The sequence below is a fragment of the Geospiza fortis genome, unplaced genomic scaffold (assembly GCF_000277835.1).
Source record: "Geospiza fortis unplaced genomic scaffold, GeoFor_1.0 scaffold114, whole genome shotgun sequence".
NCBI classification, from domain to species: Eukaryota; Metazoa; Chordata; class Aves; order Passeriformes; family Thraupidae; genus Geospiza; species Geospiza fortis.
This window is the reverse complement of record NW_005054383.1, coordinates 1,266,572-1,291,133: the sequence shown is the minus strand read 5'-3', so window position 1 is coordinate 1,291,133 and position 24,562 is coordinate 1,266,572. Positions and strand designations below refer to the sequence as shown.

Sequence of the window (24,562 nt, the reverse complement as noted above, 5' to 3'; positions counted from 1 at the left end):
CTGGGATAGACTTTCCTTTTCCTGCTGATTTTCTGTCCCTGCCTGCAGCCACCTTCAGAGCTGATAATGCTTTGGCTGCTGTGGAGCAGCACAGAGCCAAGCTGCTCTGAGCTGTCTCAGGGATGAACACAAACCTTCCTTGGCAGAAAAACAGGGACACAAATAGTGAGTGACTTTGGTCTGTACTTGATGGGGGAGTTGGGGGAGTCATCCCTTATGGTGGGATGGGAATAAGGGGAGAAACCAGTGCTGTTTGGCTTTCAAGATTTTAGAAGCTGGGAGGAGGCTTCACTGTCTCCTGTTGCCTGGGTGAGGCTGATGGCATGGAATTCCAGCTGAAGAGAGGGAGACAAGAGGGAGTAGAAAAAGGGCCTTAGTGGTAGAAGCAGCAGACTTGTGACAACCAGATTGGAGTCCCTGGTCTTTTCTGGACAGGGCTGCACAGTCTCTTTCTGTGTGTCAGCATTTAAACAGAAGGCTGTCCCTTTCCCAGCATGCCAGGAGGACAAGTTATTGAAAGACTGGAGGTACCAGGTATTGGGTGCATGTTGGAGGGATCTGATTGCAGAAATCTCTGCTTAGGGCAAAGATGTTGGGTTTAAATTCACCCCTGGTAGCTGTGTGCAGCCAGACAAATTCTGGCTCAGCTGCAAGTCCCCTTGGGCTCTGTCTTGCTCATGTGCTTGAGGGTGCTTGGCCTGGGCTGTTGTTGGGTGGGAAGGTTCAGCTGAGCCCGGGGATCCATCCTGGCCAAGCTCCCAACGTGCCAGACCCTTCCTGGAGCTGGGAGCAGGAAGGAGCAGTGCCACAGGCATGGTGCTGGCAGCAGGACATGGCTCCATTGCTGTGGCTGCCCCTGTGGGATGGTTTGGGAGCTGTGGGATCATAGGGTTCCAGGGGTGGTGGCACCTCTCCAAGGTGCATCCTTCCACATTGTAAGGGGTTAGGAGGGAATTTGGCCTCTGAGCTGTTTCCTGATGAGATTTAAGGGAATGTTCCTGTTCACCTCTTCCTCACTCCCAGGATTCATGAAGAGGGCCCTGTTGAGTACTGAGAACTTCTGGATTTTGCTCTTAGGAGAGGCTTTTTGGGAAAGGGTTGCAAGGTCTGTGCAGCTGACCTGAGTGTCTCTGCCCAGTACTCGCTTTGGCTGAAGCTCTCTGAACTCCTTCCTCTTCCAGAGGATATTCATTTCCTGGGCTTTCCTGCAGCGTTCTGCAGAGGATTTTTATTTTTCTATAAAAGCCTTTGCAGAATGAAATACCTCTGGGTCTCAATGACTGTGGAGGGAGGAACACACTCTTTTATTATTCTTTTATTTTATTATTATGATATGCTAAAAATATGTAAATCTCCCTGCTTTAGAGGGAAGTGAGGGGACCTGCTTTCATTGTTGGCAGCTGGTGGGAGGGCACTTGCTGTGCCACCCCCTGCTCCCCAGAAGCCCCTCCCACTTCTGGGGAGAATCTCTGGGCAAGCCTGAGTGTCCTGTTTGGGAGCCCTTGGCTTAAATACATGAACAGCAGCAAGTCAGAACTGCTGGGCAGCATCACAGAGACCTTTTCTGCGGGCTCTGAGTTGTTTTGAGGCTGGTGGAGATTTTAATAACTGAACTCTGGCTTATGGAAGTGTGGCAGGGAGCTGTGTGGAGGAATGTGGCTCTGTGCTGCTCCTTCAGCCTCCTCCTGTGGCGCTTCAGCTCTGAGTGCAGCACAAGCAGAAGTGTCTGGAGGACACCAGGACAGTGCTTAGTCTGGAGAAAAGGAGGCTCAGGGAGGATCTTCTGGCTCTCCACAGCTCCCTGACAGCACGAGGGTGTAGCTAGGTGAGGCTCTGCTCCCAGGAAACAGGGACAGGACAAGAGGAAACAGCCTCAAGTTGTGCCAGGGGAGGGTCAGGTTGCATGCTGGGGGAAAAATTCTTCACAGAAAAGGTGGTCAGGCATTGGAACAGGCTGCCCAGGGCAGTGGTGGAGTCACCATCACTGGAAGTGTTCAGAAAGCATGTGGCACTTGGGGACATCTTGGGGAAAGCATGTGGCACTTGGGGATCACTGGTGGTCTTGGCAGTGCTGGGGCAGTGGTTGGGCTCGATGTACTCAGAGGGCTTTTCCCAACTAGGTGAATCTATGTGTTTCTTGTTGGGGAACCAGAGCACAGAGAAATGAGATTCTTGGAAAAAGAGCTGCTGGTAAAGCTTCAGGTGACTGCAGGGAATCACCTGGTGACCACCTGCTTCTGTTTTCTGTCATCAGATCTCAGGCTGGACATCAGCCCTGGCAGGTCCGGCAGCCTCAGCAGGACAGGAACCCCAACAGAGCTGGGGTGGGGCAGGCACAGATCCCTGGGCTTGATCAGCAACTTGTGTGGATTTGGGTGTGCTCAGAGAGTTTATTTTGCACTTTTCAAGAATCACTGACTGCTTGAGGTTGGAAGGGATCTCTGGGGTCCAGCTGGTCCATCTCCCTTCCTAAGCCCCCTTGCAAAGAGCAGATGTGGCTGTGGAGCAGATGGGGATCACCAACACGTGCTCTGAGTGTGTGTCCACAGAAAAAGGAGCCACTCATCCAAACCAGAGGGCACTGCCAGCAGCTCTCCTATTCAGGACATGCCTGCTCAGCACAGGAGGGAAGCCTGTGCTCCCCAGGTGCTGCAGGGAGGTGGATCCATCCCTGTGTGGGCTGTGCTCCCTCTGGAAGTTGCTGTGGAGTTCAGCTGGGATTTGGTGGAGTAAAGATGCTGCAGGTTGTTGTGGATACCTCTTTGATGGGAATGTTTGGCTTGTAACTGTTTGCTGACCAGTTCTCACCAGAGCCTGTGGTATCTGGAGCAGTGTCTTGCTCCAGGAGGTGTTGCAGTGCCAAGGAGTTGGCAGCATGGAGTCTGTTTCATCTGCCTGAGGCTCCCAGCCCTGCCCATCCACTGCCTGCTCCAGGGTCACAAAGCCTATTAGTTGTTTAAATTAGGGCTATTTATAGCTCTGGAGCCACAAATATCTCAGAGGGCGGTGCAGAGCAGTGGAGACCAGAGTTCTCAATAGATCCCCAAGCCCTCCCTTTGCTCCCTGTGTGCCCTCCAACCTTCCTCATTTCCATGTCCCACAAGAGCCATCCTGCCTCAGAGGAGGTCAGATCCAGGGCAGAGGCAGCTGGAGCATGTCCTCATCTTACATGGCAGGCTTGGCCAAAGCTGAGCAGAAATGCCTGCCCCTCCTGCCTGGGTGTTGCTGTCACAGCATGGAGGGCACAGCAGAGCTGTCCCTTTGACAGAGCCAGCCTGGAGAAGGGAAAAGCCAGCACCTTTACCTGGTTTGGGGATGCTCCTGTCTGCAGGAGCTGAGCACTTTTGCTCCAGGACCAGGGGTTCAGGTCCTTCTCCAAGTGCAGGTGTTGGGGAGTTTTGCTTTGGGTGTTGAGGGTGGGGAGGGGGAGGAATTGGTAGCTTGTGATTTTTTTGGGTTTTAAAAAAAATTTTAAGAGTAAGAGGAGCCAGAGCAAGGATTTTTTTTTTCCAGAGTAACCCTCCTGCATTGCTTCTTTGACTGCATAGAGAGGAACGTGGTCTCATGTCTCATGGCAAATCCCTGAGAGGTGTCACACGCATGGCCTGGAGTTGTGGAATGGCCTCAGTCCTCTGGCAGGAGCTGGTGGATGGATTTGATGACAGTGGGAAGCTCAGGAGCCTGGCTGAGCTGCTGCAGGGAAGGAGGAACTGTAGGAAGGTGTGTGTTTGGAGGGTTATTTCTTCTGGTGGGATCAGGATGGAAACTGAAACACCTCCTGCTGACAGTGTGCAGCATCTGTCCTGGAGGGACATGGGCCTGCAGTGACCTCGTGGTGTGGGCCTGTGAGAGGAGGGGTGAAGGCAGCAATATCCTCCTGCCCTCTGGGTGGGCAGGGAGATCCCTTCCCTCTCTGCACCCAGCACTCCCTGGGATCACTCCAAGCCCATTGCTCCCCTCTCAGATTACCAGGTGCACGTGCTGGATTTCTCCAACCAGTAACTTAACCCAGTTTGACACTGGTGGCTCTGGGCTGGTATCTGACTAACATGAATCACAAACAGCTGGGGGGGTGCTCAGAGCTGCACCCACCTCCCTGCAGCCTCTTCCCCTGTGATCCCCACCCGTGAAAGGCCCCTTGATGCCAGTGCAGCCAGAGCCTGGTGCTGAGCGTGGAGGGGAGGCTGTGCTGAGGGAACCCTCTGCAGGCCTTTGTTCTCTGGGATGGAACAACCCTCAGCACGGGGCTGCTGCCAACAGAAGGGCACACAGAGGAGAGGGAGCCCTGCTTGGGTGCTGTTTGCATTTGCCAAGCTGTGCTGCATCTCTCTGTTCCTGCCTGGGGACCCACAACCCACCCACAGGTGTCTGTGCCTTTTCAGCCCCTCTCTTCAAACAAACTGCCCTGGGCTTTTCCTTGACTTGGGCACCTTCCCGTGCTTCTCACGCTGCCAGCATTGCCACTCTGCCTGCCAGGGCACCAGGATGGCAGGCAGCAGCCCTTGGCAGCTCACAGCACCCCGGGCATCGCTGACTCTGCGAGGGGCAGGTGCTCCAGGTCACCCTCAGGAGCTGTGGGGAGCTGATCCCAAGGGAAGGGAGCTGCTCCTGCGTTACAGATGGCATTTCTGAGGCGGCAGCAGGACATCCACACCAGAAGGAAGCTGGAAGTGGAGTGTGAAGGCAGCCTGGAGCCCTTCTGGATGGCAGCAGGAGAGCTGGGGCTGCCGTGTGGGGGTGAGCGGAGTTTGGGCTGCAGGTGCTCGCAGGCTGCCAAGGCAGCAGCTTGCAGGGGGCTGGGGGGGCCGTGCCTGCCCTTGCCCAGAGCTGTGCAGAGCTCAGCTGGGGCTGCAGACGCTCAGGTTCCAGCCCTGCTGCTCCCAGTGCTCCGTGTGCATCACACACTGGGGTTTGTGCTTACACAGAGCTGGGCTCTGGCATTTGGAGCGTGGCAGGTTGGCTACAGCAAAAGGGGATTTTGGGAGGCTGGATCTTGCCTGCTTTTGGTTGGAGAGGACAGTGCACTCCTTGGTCTTCAGCAGCATTCCCCAGCTGTGGGGTGGGGAGAAGGCAGACACAGGCAGGATCTTTTCTCTTCCTTAAAATCTGATTTTAATCTCCCTGCCTTGGAAAAGTGAAGCTATAGATAGGTAGATGGATGGATAGATACGTGTGTATATACCTGTATTTTTTCCCCTGCTTCCTTGGGACACCAAGGAGAGGACACCTTTCATTCAGAGCCCTGGTGTTGGCTGGCACGTGCCCCGTGCAGCACTGGGACATTCCATCAGAGCCATGCCACCAGCTGGACCTTCCCTGCCCAGGAACTGAGGCTTCTCCTGCTGCCTTGCCCACAGCTGCTGTGTCTGACTGTGGGGAGGGACAAACAGGGAAACATTTGCTGCATCTGGAATATGGAAAGACTGTAGTTCTGCAGGAGCTTCAGGCTGCAGCCCGTGGCAAGAATGGAGTGACCAGTGGCATTGCTGCTGTCTTGCCCAGCAGCCCCTGTGGCACATGCAGGGACTGGCATTGAGCACTTCACACACAGCCCAGTGAAACTCCAGCAAGGCATCCCCCCAGGACCTGTTGTCCCTGAGTTGTGTTCTCCTGCAGGACCTGTTGTCCCTGGGTTGTGTTCTCGTGCAGTAAATGTGTCTTGTGGGCACTGCAGTGGCTGCTCAGGGCCTGCTGCTGGTGGCAGTGCTGGGGAGGGCACAGCAGCTGACAGGGAGGGCCCTGTGTCTGGTGCAGCATTTCAGTCTCCAGGGCACGTGTGCTCCTTGCTCCTCTGTGCCATGCAGGTCAGCAGTGATGTCCTTCAGGGTGTCCTTGAGGAGTCTGTGTGCTGAGCTTACCTGGGGCTGCCTGTGAGCGTGTGTGTGACTTGGTGAGGTTCAGGAGCTTTAAACAACAGCAGGAGCTGCTCTCCTTGGTAGAAAACTCAGTGTTGTGCTGCAGGGAAGGGACACTGAGCTGTTGGAGCAGCCCCAGCCTGGCCTCCCTGGGGTTGCTGTGCTGGCAGGATGCCTCCCTCTGGCACATGGACTCGGGAGGGTTAATGGCACGTGCTCCAGCCAGGAGCATCCTCCTGATTCCAGCTTCACAATACTGAGTTAAGTGTTGTCATCTTTACAAGGCAGTAAACAGTGCTGCAGTCTGAATGACCCAGCCTGGAGGCCTCCAGGGTACAGTATAACTTGGAGGGGTTTCCCTGGTAATTCCAGCCTGTGCCTGCTCCTGGAGCCAGCCAGGCTCAGCTGCTGCCTCAGTTAAGGTGGCAATAGCTCCAGAGCTTGGGGTGTGAGCAGAAGGAGCAGCTTGGGGTGCTGGGTGGTCATGTGGCTCTGTCTGACCCAGCACAGTGCTGTTCTGCTCCATTCCTTGCCCTTCCATAAAACCCATCAAATCCTTCTCTGTCTCCAAGAGGCTGGAGAAACCAAACAGTCCCCGTTTTGAAAGGGCACACTGATGCCAAACTGAATCTGAAGCCCAGTGTGGATTCCTGTGTTGAACCTGTTTTTGATGGGGCATTGGGACTGTGCTGGGATTCTGTTGTGGCCCTGTGTCCTCCTGGAGCCTGGAGTGTTTGCTGATGGATCCTGGAGGGTGATCTGTGACTGGCAGCTGCCTGGGATAGGCTTGAGGCACTGCTGGCTTGGTGCTGATGGGGCAGGAGGTGCATGGAAGGGTTTTGTGCCCCTGTCACTGCCCACACAGGATGCTGTGCCAGAGGATACAGGCCAGGCTCCACTCTGCACACCCAGAGCTATTTCACCTGCACACTGGTGCTGAATGTTGCCCAGGACTGTCCTAGAAGCTGCCAGTGCCAGGAAATGGAAATGCCAAGTGGGCTGTGCATGATGAAGCATTCCCAGCCAAACCACAGGAAGGGCAGTGTGTTTAATCCCATTGAGCTCTAGGGAACTGTGGCTAATTGTCCCCTCTAAAGCTCAGCACATGAGAAAGAGGAGTGCCCTTTATAGGTGAGGAGCACACACACAGACAGATCATTGCTGTGGGTGGGACTCAGCCTGTGCCCAGCATCCCATCCTCTCCCATCTCCCTTGCAAGAGGGAGCTGAGCTCAGTTGCTGGCTGGGGCACCTCAAGAAGGTATTTCAGGCAGGGCTTGAGAGCTCCCCAATGCCTTGGGGGTCAGTTTGGATCCATAGTTTGACCTCTCAGTAAACTGAAACCCCCAGCCCTAGGGTGGTTTCTGGAATGAGCAATGAGCCTGGCCTGGCTCTTTCTGCAGGGATGCCCAGGGGCTGAAAAGCCAAATTCTCTTTGGGTGTAATTCTGAAATTCCTCCATGGTTTTGGCAGTACAGGACAGAGGGCTGGCTCAGGGCATGGGGATGAAGGGGGGATGTCAAAGGAAAGCTGTTTTGGTGAAGTTCACTAAAGAGGTTTTGCTTTTGATTTTTGAAGACTGAGTGTCACCCAGTTGTGCAGAGCAGAGTCAGGATTCCCTGGGAGCTGCAGGGACTCTGACCTTTCCTTGGCTTCTCAGGGGAGGGGGCAATGGGGGCCTGGGTGGGGGAAGCCCATGGCTCTTTGCACATGCAGGGATATCAGTCCATGCCCTGACAGCCCTTTCCTCCAGATCTAGTGTGCAGAGCTGGCAAATTCCTGCAGGTGCAGGGGATGATTTAGCTCGCCTCTGACCTCAGCAGGTAGGAATAGTGTTTAACCAGTGCCAGAATGAGAAGGCAGTGGGTGACATTTGGGATGGGGGTGTCCCTTCTCCTGTCCTTGGTGGCTGCAGTGTGGAAGTCATGTGAGCAGCCAGCAGCCTGCAGATGCCCTGTCCCTTTTGTGCCATTCTTTGCCAGGTGTATTTATTGAGCCTGACAGTTCAGGTGCTGTGGAGATGGATGGATTTCTATTAACTGAACCTGTGTGTGCCCTGCTGCAAAGCCAGCCCAGGCATTGGCATTGCAGGGTCTGAAGGCTGCAGCACAGCAGCTGGAAATGCAGAGTGATTGCTTCAATGGAGATGTGAGAGATGGAGCAAACAGCTTTGGAGCCCTGGTGTTCCTCCTGACCAATTTCCCCTCCCCTCTCTTTCATTCCCTCTTTCTCTTCCCCCACCACTCTTCCAATTCTATTTTAATAGCACTACAAATTGCAGCATAAATCTTTAGCTGAGCAGCAATTTGCCTTGGCAGCCACCAGTAAATCTCCTCTTGCAGCCTCCCCATGTGAGGGAAGTTGCAGTGGGATAAGGGGATGTAGGTGTGTCCTGACTTTACAGTCCCATCAGGTTTTCCTGGCTCTTTCCAGCTATGGGCCCAGAGCCTTAGTCCCACATCTCTCTAGTCCAGGGAAACAGGAAAATTCTTCTCCCAACCCAGCATTCAGTTCAAGGATCAGGTGTGTTGGGAAGTGGTGTGAAACAGCCTCAAACATGGAATAGGAGGGGTGCCAGCATAACTTCCAAATGCTCTTGTTCAGGTGTGTGATCCTAAAGTTGTTCCCTGTTCTTGAAGACAGTACAAGGTGGTCTGTGTATGTGTGCGTGTGTGTGTGTGTGTGTGAGATTCTCTTCGTGTGAGAACGTGCACCTGTCCCTCCAAAGTACCCTGCACACACAGGTGCCTTTGTTACCCAGTGCAGAATGTGTGTATCCTCTGTGGGCTGTGGTAGGAGGAGTGATGGAAAATAGCTCTGAGTGGTGTGTGAAAGGCAAAACTTTTGCAATTTAGTTCATGCAAGGGCTGTGTCTGACAGTCCCACACCAGGAGCTGTTTGTCCCAGCAAACATTTTCCAGCTCAGTTCTGTGTCCTTGGGTATGTTCTGCCTGTGTTTGTAGCCCCCTTCCAGCATGTTTGAGCTTGACCACCCTGATGTCAGGAAGGAATTGTTCCCTGTGAGGGTGGGCAGGCCCTGGCACAGGGTGCCCAGAGCAGCTGTGGCTGCCCCTGCATCCCTGGCAGTGCCCAAGGCCAGGCTGGATGGGGCTTGGAGCAGTCTGGAATGGTGAAAGGTGTCCCGTGGAATGAGATGGGCTTGGAGGTCTATTCCAACCCATTCTGTGGTTCTGTGAATATGAGACCAGGATAAAGTACAGCCCATGCCTTTGTCTTGGCCTCTTCTTGGCTGGGTGTGAAGCTTTAAAGGCATTTTCCATGCTGGATTCTTCAAACGCTGGGCAGGTGTTGAAAGACACAAGGAGAACTCTGCCTGAAGTCAACGCCGCTTGCTTTTTGTGTGATGTACCAGTGAGAAAACCAAGGTGCAAAGGGGAGAGGCACCTGCTGCAGAAGTGTATTAGAAAACAGAGAGCTGCTGGGCCTTTGGAGCAGAGTTTCTTTTTTTGTAGAGAAGCACAAGTCCCTGCAGTGCTGGCTCCAGATGGCCACCTCACCCTGCTCTGGGTGAGTGCAGGCTCTTTGAGGCAGACCACAGACCCTCACTTAAAAAGTAATTCCTTAATTGGCTTAAAGACAGAGAAATGAAAACAACAAGTAGAGATTCCTCTTCATCCAGCCTGCTTTCCTCAGGGGTTGCTTTTGAAGTGGCTGTTCAAACATAGCTCAGGTGTGGGGAGCTAAGTGGATGGAAACAAGTGTCCTTTGGTCCCACGAGTCCACCCTCCTTGCTGAAGCTGTCCCAGCTCCTCAGATGAGAGGGAAGCCTAATGAGTTCAGCTTCTTGCTCCTTTCCTTGCCTCCTCCCCTCCCTGCTGAGAGCAGGTAAGGCTGTATTGTGAAACAGCCGTGGCTATCAGCCCCAGCAGTACCTCCCTTCCTTCCCACTTCCCAGCTGAAAGGGCTGCCTGCCTGCATCCTGCATCCCACATCCCTGTGCTTCCTTCAGAGAGCAGCCTGTGCTACCCTTGAGCCCATTTCAAATGGAACCTGGAGAGAGTGGATCCAAACTTATTCCAAGGATCTCCATGCCCAGATCTGGGAGCTCCTCCTGTGGTACCCTGGCAGCTGGGGTGAGGGACACATCAGCAAATTTCCTTTGGGATCCTTTTCTCTCCCAAGAGAAGCTGGGCTCCTGTGTTGTGGGATCTTTATCCAGCTGTGCTCACCCAACTCAAGCACAGAGCTTTTGTTGGTGGTACTGGGGTGATGGAAGTCCTCTGTAAGATCCTGGCACTGGTCTTGTCCTGAAGATTTGGCCTTCATCCTGTTCAGAGGGTGGCAGCTGTCCTAGAAAGGGCACAGCAGTCCTGATGTCTCCTGGGCTGGTATAAACCTCCCCACTGAAGGACCTGGGTGATGTAGGTGAGCTGGCAACTTGTTCACTGGGGTGATGTTTGCAGGCAGAGCTGGCTGTGCTCCTCTGGGGCCAGGCCCTGGTGCCTGGGTGCTCAGAGGTCCTGGGGTCCTTCTGGATCTCAGGATCAAATTCCCCTCACACACATACACACACCCTTTACTAGCTGTAATAAACCATATGCCCTGTTATTTAAATAGAAGAAATTTAAAAATGGAAAAGCCTCCAGGAGCATCTGGAAGTTCGGCACCTGTGGAAAATCAGCAGCTGAAGGAGCTGTATGTGAAGTGAGAGTGGGGAGAGGAGCTTATGAAGGGCTCAGTGGAAAAAGAGGAGTGTCTGGAAGTCTTTCATCTTCCCATTGCAGTGTTCAGATGCGACTCCAGCTGCTTGCTATTCTGGGATGCAGGGAAGTGTGTGCTCCTACACGTGGCTATTGCAGCTCAGGAAGCAGCTCTGGATTGACCCAAAGGCTGGGAAATCATTCTGCTGTACAGGGAGAGGAATTCAGAGGATGGTGCTTTGCCAGGGCTTGAGAGATTCACATTTCATTTCTGAATTTGTCTTAGACTTAGTGGTCTGTCAGTGCTTTGGCTGCTGTCTAGTCCCCATGGAAGAAGAATCCAAGGCTCTCCAAGCACCACTGTTTGCTGGAGGCACAGAGCTGCACAGGGAAGTCTGTACAGGTGTGAAGCCATGTTCTTTTTGGATGCTGATGGTGTTTCTTAAGTTGCAGTGGGAAAATCAGTCCCAGTTATATCTGGAACCTCACCAGATACTTTGTGGGAAAAGGGAATGTGGCAGCCAGGCAGGTGTTGCAAGCTGAGGAGGACACAGCCATCTCTCTGTATTCACTAGAGACCAAATGGACACTGGAATTCCTTTGCTTCAGGAGGGGCTTCTCCCTCTTCTCTCCTGGCTAATTCACACAACTGGCATCCCAGATTCTCCTTATTTCAGGTTCTTTAAAAGTTAAGAATTTTATTTCCTGTCCTTCTGTTCAGTGAACTCTCCACACTCAACAAGAATTCGCTTATGAGCTCGAGTTGCAGATATGAACATCCCACTTGTGCTGCATTGCCCTAACCCTGTGTCCCATCCCAGACACTTCTGCCCCAACCTTCAACCCCTTCTGGAGGCTGAAGGGCCAAGGCATGACCCCTCTGGAGCAGGGGACACTGAGAGGTGGCAGTTAACAGCCCTAAGAGGAAGGATGAGCAGTGCTGGCTGGCTGGCTGGCTCACACGGGGCTCACCAGCATCCCAGGTGGGCGGGCAGGGATCTCCTGCAGCCTGCTTCTCCTGAGCTGCTGATGGTCTTCCCCCCAGGAGTGATGCATATCCCACTTGACTGCCAGGCCCTCCCCTCTCCTGGTGTGGTTCACCAGCTCTGACAGCAAGGGCCAACCCTGCTGCAGGCTCTCAGCATTTGTCACAATAAATTGCTTCTTCTCCTGCTGCATGGGGGAGATGCTGCTCCGTGTGCCCCGGGTCTGAGCAGCACCTGAGGCTGCTTTCCCCCTCCTTGCTCCTCCTCCCCCCAAACCTGCATGGAGAGCAGAGCCTGCTGCAGCTGGCAACAGGCTCCCCAAAGCTTGCCCGATGCAGCAACCAATTTTGTGTGCTCTTGCATTCAGCTGCTTGACCTGACATGACATGGGAAGGGGAGCAGAGCTGGAGAAGGTGCCAATGCTCCAGGAGCAGGAAAGGCAGGAGCCAGGAGCCATCTGGGAGGCTGGGGGGGTTTGCTGCTGTCTGTGGTGGCCCCTCTCCAGCACAGGTCAGTACAGTGGGAGGGCCTGGCTCCAGCACAGCAGCTGCACCAGGCCTTGGTGTGTCTGTTCCAGCAGCTGGCAGGGAGTGGGAGTGCACTGGAAGTTGTGTGTGGAGCCAGGAACTCAGTGGAGAGCGTGTGTGTGTGTGTGTGTGTGTGTACAAACTGCAGTGCCCAGCTCAGCTGTGCATCTTTGGACAGGGTTCCTGATGTATGAGAAGGGGCATTCAGGTTTGCCCTCTGCCTTCTGGCCTTCTGTCACTGCAGGAGCTGGTGCCATGCCCAGGCGAGTCGAGCAGGGTGTGCTGGTGGTGGCAGTGCCTGTGGGGGACGCTCCATCCTTGCCCATCCCTCACTGCCAGGAGCTGCAGTGGCCTCATTGCTGTGCCCTGATCAGCCACACTCCGAACTCCAGGGCTGCTGGGAGCTGCCAGAGTTCCTCTCTCCTCCTCTGGCCCCTGGCAGTCTGTGTTTCTCTCTGCAGATCAGTGCAAAGCTTGTTGGCTGGGATGTTAATTGTGAGCTGCTTTCCCGAGGTCCAGGACTGGCTTAGCTCTTCATTAAGTAAGGCCTGTTAATCATGCTGAGGAGCTGACAGCTGCTGGCCATGGAGCTCAGTGCCCTGCTGCCTTCCAGCTCTCTGGGATGGAGCTGCCCAGGGTGCCCCAGTGGCACTGGCAGCCCTGGGAAGGGCACTGCCTGCTCTGGCATGGGACAGTGCAGCTGCAGAGCTTGGCTTGACAACTTTCCTCGTTTGCAGGAAGAGTTCCCAGCAGCAGCTCTGCCAGGAGCTGGGATGGTGGCCAAGTTAAAGGCCTAGGAGAGGAGGAAGAGGAGGCTGGGGGCTCTGCTTCCACCTGCCAGGCTGCAGCCCTGCTCTCCTTAGTCTCAGACCTCATGGCTACATGAGTCTTTCTCTCTCCCTCCATCCCAAATGGTACCAAGCTCTTATTACTGTTGGTTTTTGTCTTAATTGGACCCTGGAAGCTATGCTTTGATTTATTTTATCAGGGAGAACTTACAGAAAAGGATGGTTGTTTGTGAAGCAAATAGCAGCCTGCCCGAGGTAGGGCTGGGAACTGGGGGCACAAAAGGAGGGGGGGGCTTGGCAGTGCCCTCCCCTCCCTTCCTGTGGCTGTGCCACGGTGGCTGCAGCACCCCAGGAGCCCCAGGGGGCTGTGAGAGGGGCAGGCAGCCCCCTCCACGCTCGTGGGGCATCCCCCAGCAGCACAGGCCTCAAAGGCAGCAAAGGGCTTTGAATTCCCTTCTCCCGCTGGGAAGAAGGGATTTAATTTACTCTCTGAAGGTACAGGGGGGTGTTTTGGAGCTGAGCTGGTGGTGCTGGCTGTGAGAGGGGTGGGGGAGTGGAGCTGCTCACTGAGCATCACCTGCAGCTCCTCAAACCTGTGCCATGCCTTGCTCTCCAGACATGAGATACCCAAGGAGATGTCCTCTCCTCCATTCCCTCACACCTTTCATCTGAAACCCTTCCATTCTGAGCTCTTCTGGCCATCCCTCCTGCTTTTCCTACTCAAGATTCTGTTGGGTTTTTTAATTAAAACCTGCCATGATTTGAAATGAATTAGTGTAGCAGCAGTATTAAAGAACATCATCTTGCCAGCTGTTCCTCCCCAGCATCGTGCTAGTCCTAGAGCAGATGTCCTGCTCATAAATCCTCTCCCTGCTGTTCTGTACATCTCACACTGTCCTAACACCAGAGGAGCTTGGGGACCTGTGTTCCCATCCCTGTGTGATGTGACCTGCTCACATGTTCAGGGCTTCCTCTGTTTTAGGTGGTCACAAAGTTTGCTGGACAAGTTTATTTTACATGGGAAACTTTCTGCTCAGACCACAGATAGAGTGGAGTTATAAAAACCATACAGGGTGGCTGATCCAATTTTTACCAGGCTTTCTAAAAAACAAAAATACATTTCTCAAAGTGTTTTCTTGCTCTAAGTGTGCAAGAAGCTGAAGCTCCAAATATCCAGCAGAACTTGGGGCCGTCAATCTTCAAGGATTCAGGCCTTTTATTGACAAAAAAAGATAAAATTCTTGAATGCTTGTGTTGCATTTCCTGGAGGACTATGGGCTTTATTCCCCTGAAAAAGCAGCCTTTTTTGGGAGCTGCAGGCATGCTGAAGCACTCACTGATGTTTTGACAGAACCAGGTGTCCTTTGTGCTTTCTACACCCAAGTTACACCAATTTCATGCCACTGTGACAAACTCCTATAAAACTGCTGTACCTCCTTTCTGTATTTGCTCTTGAGAGGGTTTAAATATCCAGTTTATGTAGATTTTGGTCAAAGTCAGTGTTGTGTAGTCAAAGCAATGCTTTTCAGTTCATCACCTCCTCAAGCCAAATCAATGTGTTAATGGCCATGGTACAGTGCTGGCCCGAGTTAAGGACACAAATTTCCTCTCCCTGCTATAATATTTGGGTGCAAATGGAGCTTGGTATTTTTTGCTTTTAATTTCCCCAGGCACACGAAGGACTGGGGAAATTAGGTACAGAAAAGGTAAATAAAGGCATTGAGTAAGAGGAATGATGGCAGCAGTAGCGCTGTGCTAAATTGGTTTCTTTGAAGTAAAGTCTGATTGCAGCTGCAGAAATTTCCCCTGCTTGCATGCAGGGAGGCAAGATGAGGTTATTAATTATAACAACAGGCTGGAATTGATCTTAATGAGAAATAGTGCAGCTTGGGAGGAGCTGAGGCTGTGCTGGTGGCTGTCTCCAGGGCTGGGGCTCCAGAAGAACCTTCCTGGACCATTCCCCTGCCAGCCTTGTTGCTCCAGAGCCTGTCCCATGATGATCCTGTGCTACTGAGTCCCTCCATCCTGGGTTTGAACAGGTCACATTGCTGTTGGCCATCTCATCTGGGCCCTGCATCTCAAGAACCTTGGACAGGTGCAGGAGGTGCTGCTGTAGGGTGAGACCTCATCAAAAGCTCGTGAATCCAGAGCCTGCGAAGCTTTCGAGCAAAGCTGGAACGTGGACTTTGCTGACCTTGGAATACTCAGTCTGCCTCCTCCTTTTGTATCCCCAGGGATTGTAATTGTTGCCCTGGCAGACATGTGGGAAGCCTGCTCATTAGCTGAGGAGCCTTTGGGAATGGTCCTGTCCCAGCGTGCCTGTGCTTTGCCAGCCAAACTGGTTTTCTTCTGAGAGCTCATTTCTTACAACACTGCAGCAATTAAGGTGTATTAAAGGCTAATCATGCCCAGCCTGTTTTTCTCACAAGACAAGCCTTCCAGATTCTGATTCTGCTTTGATGAAGAATGATGAAAGTCTCTTGTCTCCTGTCCATCAGTTTAGGGTAGCTCTCCCTGTGTGTCCCCAGGCTCAGAGAGAAGGCACACTCCTTCCAGGTGTGTGTCACTTGGCACTCCTGCAGCAGCTCCAGTAACTGCAGATGGGCAGATCCAAAAACTCTGCCCCTTCCCTCCCTTTTCCTGAGCAAAACCCAGGGATTTCAGCCATGAAGAGGACTCTGCAAGCCATGACAGTCTCCTCAACTTCCCTTCCCCACCAAAGCCACACTTTGGTGTGTGTCACAGGATCTTTCAGGGTGCCCCTGTCTTGCTGTGCTTCTGCCCTCCTCCTGTTACCCCCACCCTCTGAACACATTCCTTGGTGTCTCTTTATGGCTGGGGGAGGATAGAGGAGTGTTCTCTGTCCCACTTGTACCCCTTGCAAGCACTGCTACTTACAGAGCATTGCCCAATGCTCTCAGTAGTGCACAGGGAGGGATTGTTGGGGTGTCCTCTGCAGGGCCAGGAGCTGAACCCTTGATCCTTGTGGGTCCCTTCCAGCTCAGGACATTCTGTGATTCTATGAAATGATTCTATGAAGTCCTTTCTTGCCTGTCCCACAGCAAGATGTCCCCTCTCAGCCTCACATCTGACAGACAATCCCAGTTTTTGGGGAGGTGACAAGAGAGTAAATTGCAGGGACAGTTGCAGTTTGAGAGTGTGTTCTGTAGCTTTGTTGGCTGCCAGGAAACTCCTGTGCTGAGTGCACCCTGTACAGCTGGGCCAGTGTTTTTTCTCTCAGACCTGTCATTAGCAGAGATCAGCTTTCCCCTGGGAACTTCTCATTAAAACTCCCAGTCTCTTCTCTCCCTGGCTGTTGGAGCACATCTGAGCTGCTGGAGCTGTGTCCAGTGTGGGAAAAGAAGAAACTCAATAGAAACTGTGCTAGAACCATCTGGAGGTTTTGTGCCATGGGACCAAGAAATTCCCAGGAACTGGAGTGCATCATCAGCTTGGGAAACTCTTTGTGTCTGTCTGAGCCTCTTGGCACCTCTAGGGAAGGTTGTGTGGTGTTGCTGAGTCTTTTATGGCCCCATTCACCTTCAAGTGCTCACCCTTGCATGGTTTCCTGCTGCAGAATTAGACCTTTTTTTTCCCTCCCTTCTGCTTTGATGAGGGATTTTTGCCTGCCACCATTGCTTTATTAAACAGGACAAATCCAGTTGTCCTGTTTCAATTGACTGCAGGTTATCACCAGTAGAAAATGTCATTTTCTGCATAAATGTGATTGTCCTGCTCCAGTGAATGGTCAGGAGCACTGATACCTCCAGAAAGAAGGGATGTCCTGGCCACAGGAGAGTTTGCCATGGAAGGGGACCAGGTTGGTCCCTTGGCTGGTTTTCCATCCCTGACCTAAGCTGTGTTTCTGGGAACTCACTGACAGTTTGTCCTGGATTGACATTAAAGAGCGAGAGCAGATATAAATATATGATAAAGCTCTGGAGTGCTCAAAAATTAATATTTCAGGATCAAGAAGTCTATTTCCTCAAGTGCTCCAACAAAAGGAGGAATTTGTGTAGTTGTAGTTGTGGTTCTCTTCCACCAACTGAAGGGACAAAGGGAGCTCAGAGCAAAGCCCCAGCTCTGGTGCTGGCTGAAGGGGATGCCTGGTGTCAGAGGCTGCATGAAGAACATGGTGACCTTTTTGGAGCTGTTTTTGGTGTTGGGGTTTTTTGGTGGTCAGGGTGCTGGAGTGTGAGTCCTGCAAGGAAAGGGGGAGGGAGCTGGGCTCAGTCAAGAATTCAATCCAAGTTGTCCTGCTGGAGTGAGTCCAGAGGAGGCCCCTGAGTTGGTCACTGAGAACTGGAGCCCCTCTGCTCTGGAGCCAGGCTGGGAGAGCTGGGGGTGCTCACCTGGAGAGGAGAAGGCTCCAGGGACACCTCAGAGCCCCTGCCAGGGCCTAAAGGGGCTCCAGGAGAGCTGGAGAGGGACTGGGGACAAGGCATGGAGGGACAGGACACAGGGAATGGCTCCCACTGCCAGAGGGCAGGGATGGATTGCCCAAGGCCAGGCTGGACAGGGCTTGGAGCAGCCTGGGACAGTGGGAGGTGTCCCTGCCATGGCAGGGGGTGGAACAAGATGATCTTTAAGGTCCCTTCCAGCTCAAACTATTCCATGATTCCATGATTAGTTCCAGGTGGAGAGAAAGCATTGGAGGGGCTGTAGCAGGACCTGCAGACATCATCCAGAGGTCACAGCCAGGCTCTTCACAGCAGCACATGGTGGGAGGGCAGGAAACAACAAACACAAGATGAAACAGGAGAGTTTCAGGCTGGATATAAGCACAAGCATTTCTGCCCAAGGAGAGTCAGTTAGTTGAGGTTGCTGCCCAGAGAGGTTGTGAAGTCTCCATACTTAGAGGTTTTCAAGACCAGACAGTCTAAACCTGCTGCAATCCCTTTAGGAGATTCAGCTTGAAGCAGGAGTTTGAGCTGGAGACCACCCTGAGGTCTCTTGTGCCCTGTTTACTCTGGGATCCTCCATGCCTGCTCTTGTGGAAGTGGGGTGCTGCATCTGCACACACGTGGAGAGCCTCTGGTTTTTGGCAATGTTTGTGCCGTTGCAGTGGGACCACCTGGCACTGCCTGACATGGATACTTGGATACAATGCTCCAGAAAGTGTGGCTCAGTTTGGGGGGGGTCTCTTTGCTGTCCCTGCCCTTGCTCAGCAGATCTGGGAGAAAAGGGCAAAGAGACAGGTCCCTTCTGGTGCTTTATTTTTGTCCATGTCTCTCCTAGACAGAATATCCTGAGTTGGAAGGGTCCTGGAAGGCTGGGGTGAAGGTCACTGGTGTTAAAGCCTGGTTTATTTTCTTGTTTCACTCTGGAGGCAGGATTTGGAAGTACTTATGCAACCTGCCTTGTTTGGATGATGCCAGCACAGAGCTGGCGACACTTTCCCTTATAACCTCAGGGGTTCAGAAGTGTGAATCAGAGGCTGTTTGTCTCCACTGATGCTCCTACAGAAACTTGTACCAAGTGGAAAGTCCCAGCTCCCTGTTTTTCTGTGTTGGTCTGCCAGTATATCTGCTGCAACCTTCCAGGTCCAGCCTCCCAGCCCCTGCCTGGCTCTGCAAGAGTGAGTCAGCTCAGCCAACAGCATCTCCTCGTCTGGGCTTCATGATCCCAAGCCACGTGTGCTCCTAGCAGTGCACTGCCAGAGGGATTCTGAGTGCTTCCTGACCTCCTGCACCCCTTCCTGGTGGGCACAGGTGCCTTCTGCTCCTGCTGGCTCTGGAGATGTGGTAGGTCTGTGTGGGAGAAGGCTCAGCAGTCCTCTCTTAGGTCAGGCTCCGCAGTGCTACTGAAAGAAAATTAAATGGGAAATATTAAATAGAAAGCATGGGGTAGAGGGGGAGGGATTCACAGCTCACAGACATTGAGGCAGGATTTGTTTAGGGTTTTTGGTAATTTTTCTTTTTTTTTCTTCCACAAAATTTGAGTGCTTTTTCTTGTATTTGTCAGTGAGGATTTTGCTGGGATGCATTGTGTGTCAGAGAGCTCGGGGTTTGTGCTGCTGACGAGAACAATTGATTTTTATTTATTTGTTTATTTACTGCGGGAGAGAAACGAAGCCATAAGTTTTAAGACTTTAGCTGCTCTGGAGGAATTTTATTTAGAGAAACAGCCTGATTGTGTTGCTGTGTGTGATTGACACGAGCTCCTCTAATCCTGTTGCCAGTGTGGGCTCTGCAGCAGAGCTCTGGGATCTCTCACTCCGGTGCCCAGGTCACCTCAAGGTGTTCTTTGGCAGTCCAGGGTGCTTCTGTCCAGGGCTGGGTGCCATCTCCTGCCCTGGAGCTCAGCTGCACATCCCACAGTCCTGGCACACCACCAGCTCCCTACCAGCAGGAAGGATGCAAACTGCAGGTTTTTGGGTTCTTCCCGATTTCCCACCCTGCCTTGTTCCTTCCTGTTTTGCCCTCCTTCAGAGATGGCTTGGGTCCCAGATGGTGCCCAAAGGTGGTGGCCATCTCTGGGCAGTTTGGTGGCTGTGTAGGAGCCAGGGCTCTGCAGCGGCTGGACACACAGGGCTCAGCAAACTCATCACTCAGCAGAGCCCGGGGCGGGGATATCACTGTCCTGAAGTGGTTTTGGAAGGTGACCAGCTGGAACCTTCTAATCCCTGGAGCAGAGAGGTTCCCTGGGACCTGATCAGTGTGCTGAAAGCTGCCTGCTTGCTAGAGTACTTTCTATATTATTTTTTAAGCATGATAATTACAGTGCTGTGATTGCCAAGGTAGGGGCACGCCTGCCAATACAGTGGTGCCTCCTGCCAGCTGATGTCTCCTGCCTTGCTTGGGGAGAGCTGCTGTGGTGGGAAGCACAGCCATGTGGATCCATCCCCATCCATGCTGCTGGAGGTGTGGGGTTGTAGCCTGTTACCCTGTCCTTGCACCCCAAGGTGCCCTTTTTGTGTGCACCTCAAAAGAGCCTCCTGCAGCTCCGTGCTGCCCGGCTGCGGAGCCCTGTGTCACCTGTGAAGTGTCCCCCAGGAAAGCCCTCCTGTGGGTGGGTGCTGCCAGGTCCTTGGTTTCAAAGGAGCTCCTCTCCCCCAGGAAGGTGGCAGGCAATGTTTATCTCAGTTGTGTTTGCTGGGGCTGGAGAGTGACTGTGTTAACACGCAGCAGATGGGCCTGGTGAATAGGTGCTGGAGATAACCCTGTTTCCTCATGCTGCCTTGTTGCCTGCTGGGAAAGGAGCCAGCCAGGCTGTTTAAGGAGAAGTGTGGAGCTTGGACAGGCTGAGGATGGATTTCTCCTTCAGCTGGTTCAGTTTTGGGAGGAGGTTGTTGCTGTGGGACAGAGGCTGCTGCCACAATCCACCATGCCCTGGTACGGGTTGGACCATGTAAAGGCAGGTTCCAGCCTGGTGCCCACTGGGATCTTTGGACCTTAAATTTAATTCTACTTCAGGCAGGGACTGGAATTGTCCATCAGTCCTAGGCAGGGGTGTGGGGAAAGCAGGCTGCAGGCTGGTGTCCTGCCAGTTGCCAAGGCTGGGGGATTGGTGTCTGGGAACCCTGAACTGTGGGGCACAACTGAAGGTGTCCCGTGTCCTCTGCCATGCTGTGTGCCTCCCACTCACTTTCAGGGAAAACTGTGTGGCTGCTGGGCACCACGATGTGCAACAGAAGGCAGGGGAGTCTCCTGCCAAAGCTTGTCACACTGGTTGCCCTGCCACTGCAGGACCTTTGGGGGAAGAGCTGATGGCCCTTCTGGAAGGCTTTGTGGTTTTCCCAAGAAAGTCAAGTAAGTGCAAAACCCAGCAGCAGCTGGACAGTGTTAGGGGCTGACTCCTGTTGCAAGGGGCGAGAAGATGGGACCAGGAGGGGGACAGTGTGACCAGAGAATGTCGCAGCTCCCCAGGGCCATTCCAGGACACTTCAGTGCCCTGGCTTCCACCTCCCTTCCAGCTGCCTGGAGCCTGGATATCCTGCCCAGCCAAGTGAAATGGTGCTGCCTTCCCTGAGCCTGCAGCTTGTTACTGATGCCACATCGAGCAGGTCTGGGGATGTGGCTCATCCCAATGTCCCCTTCTGTGGTACTTCTGTCTTTTAGGTTATCCTAGGTTTTCTCCTCTCTATGGGAAGGAACAGAGTGTTTCCTTCCACAATCCCATGGTGGCACTGCTAGAAGCTTTTGCCTGCTGGGTAGGACCATGGGTGTGTGAGGGACGGGCAGGAGGAAGATTGGTGGCTGTTTGTCCCCATGCACAGAAAGCACTGCAGCATCTGCATTTCAGGGCAGATTTTTCAGAGCCAGTGCTCTCCTGCACTGTGTACACAGCATGGAGGAGGCTGGAGGTGGATGGCACAGGTTGCTGACAGCCTTCCCTTGCCTTTTGCTGATGCCTGTGGTTTGATGAACCTCAGCAGTAAGACAAATGGATGTAACAGGATCACGGTGCCCTTCATGGCCCCGTTGGCTGCCGGAGCCGGGCAGCAGCTCCTTCCCCTCCTCTGCTTGAGGAATGATCTCCCTTTCAGATGTTGTGGACATGGTGCTGCCACAGGGGAGAGGGATGTACAGTAGCTCCCAGCTGTAGGACTTGAGGCAGAAAAATCAATGTTTATATTTCTCTTAGCTGGGAATAACTCCAGTAAATAAACACCTTGCAGAGTTCAAACGATGCAGGCGCCGTATATGAACCAGAATGAATTTTCAAGCTCTCTCTTGCAATAAAATGGATTTCTTGATTTCAGGCTTTATTTAGAGAAGCGTTTGATTTAAGAAGGGAGTTGAAGGTTATATCTGATCTCTGTGAGGTGGAGCTGCTTTTCCAGTGGCTGTGGAGCGTGGTGTGGAGATGGGGTTGTATTGCTGCTGCTGCTGGAGTGTTCCCAGGAGAGTTTCTCACGTACCAACCAAAGGGAGGGTCACTTCCCTCCTCCCCAGGGGGTTCTGGCTGCATCCTCTGCCCCTCCAGACCTTGCTGCTGCATTGCAGTCTGCTCAGAGCCTTGGGAAGCTGTGTGTGCAGGTGCTGCTGCTTGGGATTCTGGAGGCCAGCCAGGACCCAGATCCTTCCACAGGCTGCACCGGCGTCTGGAGCTGTCTGTGCCTGCCCTTTATGGGATTAAACACCCTCCTCCCCTTTGTTCCAGCCACTGTGGTGCTTGAACTTGGTTGTTGTAGGGATGCTGGAGAGGGAGCCAGTGGAGAGCCCACTGAGGTGCAGCTTCCATGACTTAGGCTGCTCTTGGTCTCTGGAGGTCTGACTTTGCTCTTCCTGGGAAGAGCTGAGGGCATGGGTTGGGCTTGGAGGCTTCTTCTGCACAATTGGCCCTGTCTGTGGTGTCAGGCAAGCAGGGTGGGGTGGAAGGGCTTGGAAGGGGCCTGCTCTGCTGGAGAGAGGCACAGCTGACCTGGAGCTGGGGTTCAAGATTGGATTTATGACTTGGCCACCTTATCTGGGAGCAGGAGTGCGTGGAGGGAGGGCTCCAGGCTCCCGGTGCATGCTCAAATGAGGGAGAGCTGGTTTGTCCTTGTGTGAAGGAGGAGGAAGCAGAAAACTCTGCTTTAGCCCCACCTTTGCTCCAAGCTGCAGGAAATGATCCCGAGCAGGGGACAAAGGGCACCATGCAGGGCTGTTCTCAGTGTGAGTGCACACATGGCAGCCTGAAAGCACCAGGAGGGCTGCACTGGGGGAACGCTGCTCCCTGCAACCCAGGGATCGCCGTGGTCCATGGAGCTGCTGCTGCTGCGCTTTTGGAATATTGAACCTGCCTAGAAAACGGAATTGTGACTTCCTGCCCCAGGACGAGGTGGTTCTGTTGTGTGTCGGACCCATTCTCCCATCAGGGTTTCAGGCATTCCCAGGCAACGTTGGAGGTTGAAACCAAGGGCTGGTGCAGCCAGAAGGGCGTTATGGCCTCTCTGCTTCTCAGATAAGTGGGGAAGCCGCTGGAGCAGGGACATAGTGCTCCTCTTTGCTGAGCTTGGAAGCTGCTGGTGAGCTGTCCTGGCACTGGTGCACCATGGAGCTGCTGCTCCCAGGCTGACTGGGCCAGGCTTCCAGCCCCAAAACCTACAGCCGGGTAGAAGCACCTCTGTACACCAAAGTCTGCCTTCCTTGTCTTGGTGGTGTCTGGTGAGGGATAACAAAGTTATCCCAGTGTGGATAAGTGGTGTGGAGCTGAAAGGAGAGGAGGGAGACAGGAACAGAAAGTGAGACGGAGGTGGGGTGGAGCAGAGAAGGAGAAAAGAGTTGATGCTGGAACAGCAAGAAGGCAGAGCGGGGTGTCACCTCCTCCAAAGAGTTCCAAACGCCCTGCAGACACACAAAGTGCCAGGGTTGGGCACAGAGATGGTGTTTGCTTACCAGGGCACAACCCCACTGTGAGAATGAGGTCACTGGGTGCTGAGCTGCTTCTTTTGCCCCTCCTGGAGCATTTTGGATGGAAGCCAATGCCTTGCCATACAGCTGGAGAATTTGTCAGTGCCAGAGGAGCAAGCGCCAATAGAGCAGTGACTGGATCGATGGTTGTTTCCTTCCTGGAAGCAAGGTCCTGACCATGCCAGCCCAGGAAACACGTGGTACTTCTGCCTATTGGGTGGCCTTGGCCTCATCCTCACACTGTGTCTTCTTTCTTGCAGCCACTCCCACTCTCCTGGCTCCATGGCTGCCGTCCGCGAGTGGTCCTGCACGCGCTGCACCTTCCTGAACCCCGTGGGCCAGCGGCAGTGCTCCATCTGCGAGGCTCCCCGCCAGAAGCCCGACCTCAACCACATCCTGCGGCTCAGCGTGGAGGAGCAGAAGTGGGCCTGTGCCCGCTGCACCTTCAGGAACTTTCTGGGCAAGGAAACCTGTGAGGTGTGTGGCTTCACCCCGGAGCCGGGACCCGGTGGCTCCCCCTTGCCCGTCATCAATGGCATCTTGCCCAAGCCTGCCGTGCTGATGGAGCCCAAGGGCACGTCCAAGGAGGAGGCTGCCAAGGCAGAAAGCAGCAGCGAGGACTCAGAGGGGAAGAGCCCTGATGAAGCCGAGCTGGAGAGCGGCTGGGCCTGCCAGCGCTGCACCCTGCACAACACGCCCGTGGCCAACTCCTGCTCCGCCTGTGGTGGCCCACGCAAGCTCTCCCTGCCCAAAATCCCACCAGAGGCGCTGGTCGTCCCTGAAGTCATCACCCCGGCCGGGTTCCACATGGCCCCCTCCACCCCGCAGCCTTCAGTCTCTGCAGAGATCTCTGATGGTGATGCCGTGGCCACCCCAGGCCCAGTGGCTATGGAACAAGAGGTGCAGAAAATCCCAGGCTTCAGCCCCTTCTCCCCAGGGCTCCAGAACAACCCCGTGCCCCGAAGCCGGCGGGAGGTGCCCCCACAGCTGCAGATGCCGGGCTCTGAAGGCTCCCAGCCCGCGGCCACGGGCGCCGTGGGGCAGAAGGGCTCTCCCCAAGGTCAGGCCAGGGCCGCCCCTGCCGCACGCTTCCCGGACCTGCTGTCCAACAAACGGCTGAGCGTGCTGGAGGAGGAGATGGAGGTCAGTCCGTCCCACTGGAAGTGCAGCTCCTGCTCCCTGCTCAACTCCGCCGGGGCCAGCAAGTGCGAGGTTTGCAGCACCCAAAAAGGCAGCGACACCATCAACCTGGTGGGGGACTCGGTGAGGTTCACCCCGTGCAGCCCCTCCAGCCCCGACTTCACCACCTGGTCGTGTTCCAAGTGCACCCTCAAGAACCCCACGCAGGCCCAGAAGTGCAAGGTGTGCGGCTCCTCCAAGCTGCACGGCTTCCAGGAGCACGGGGGGGA

The 24,562-nt window shown here is 53.9% G+C and overlaps 1 protein-coding gene across 1 annotated transcript in view; it reads left to right on the top strand.

The window, feature by feature from the left end:
- Positions 1 to 24,562, top strand: part of CAPN15 (calpain 15) — a 41,170-nt gene that overhangs the window by 2,552 nt on the left and 14,056 nt on the right. The window contains 1 exon segment of the mRNA XM_031060428.1: positions 23,414 to 24,562. This exon segment is cut by the window's right edge and continues 11 nt beyond it. Within this exon segment, the coding sequence (XP_030916288.1) occupies positions 23,414 to 24,562 (1,149 nt within the window).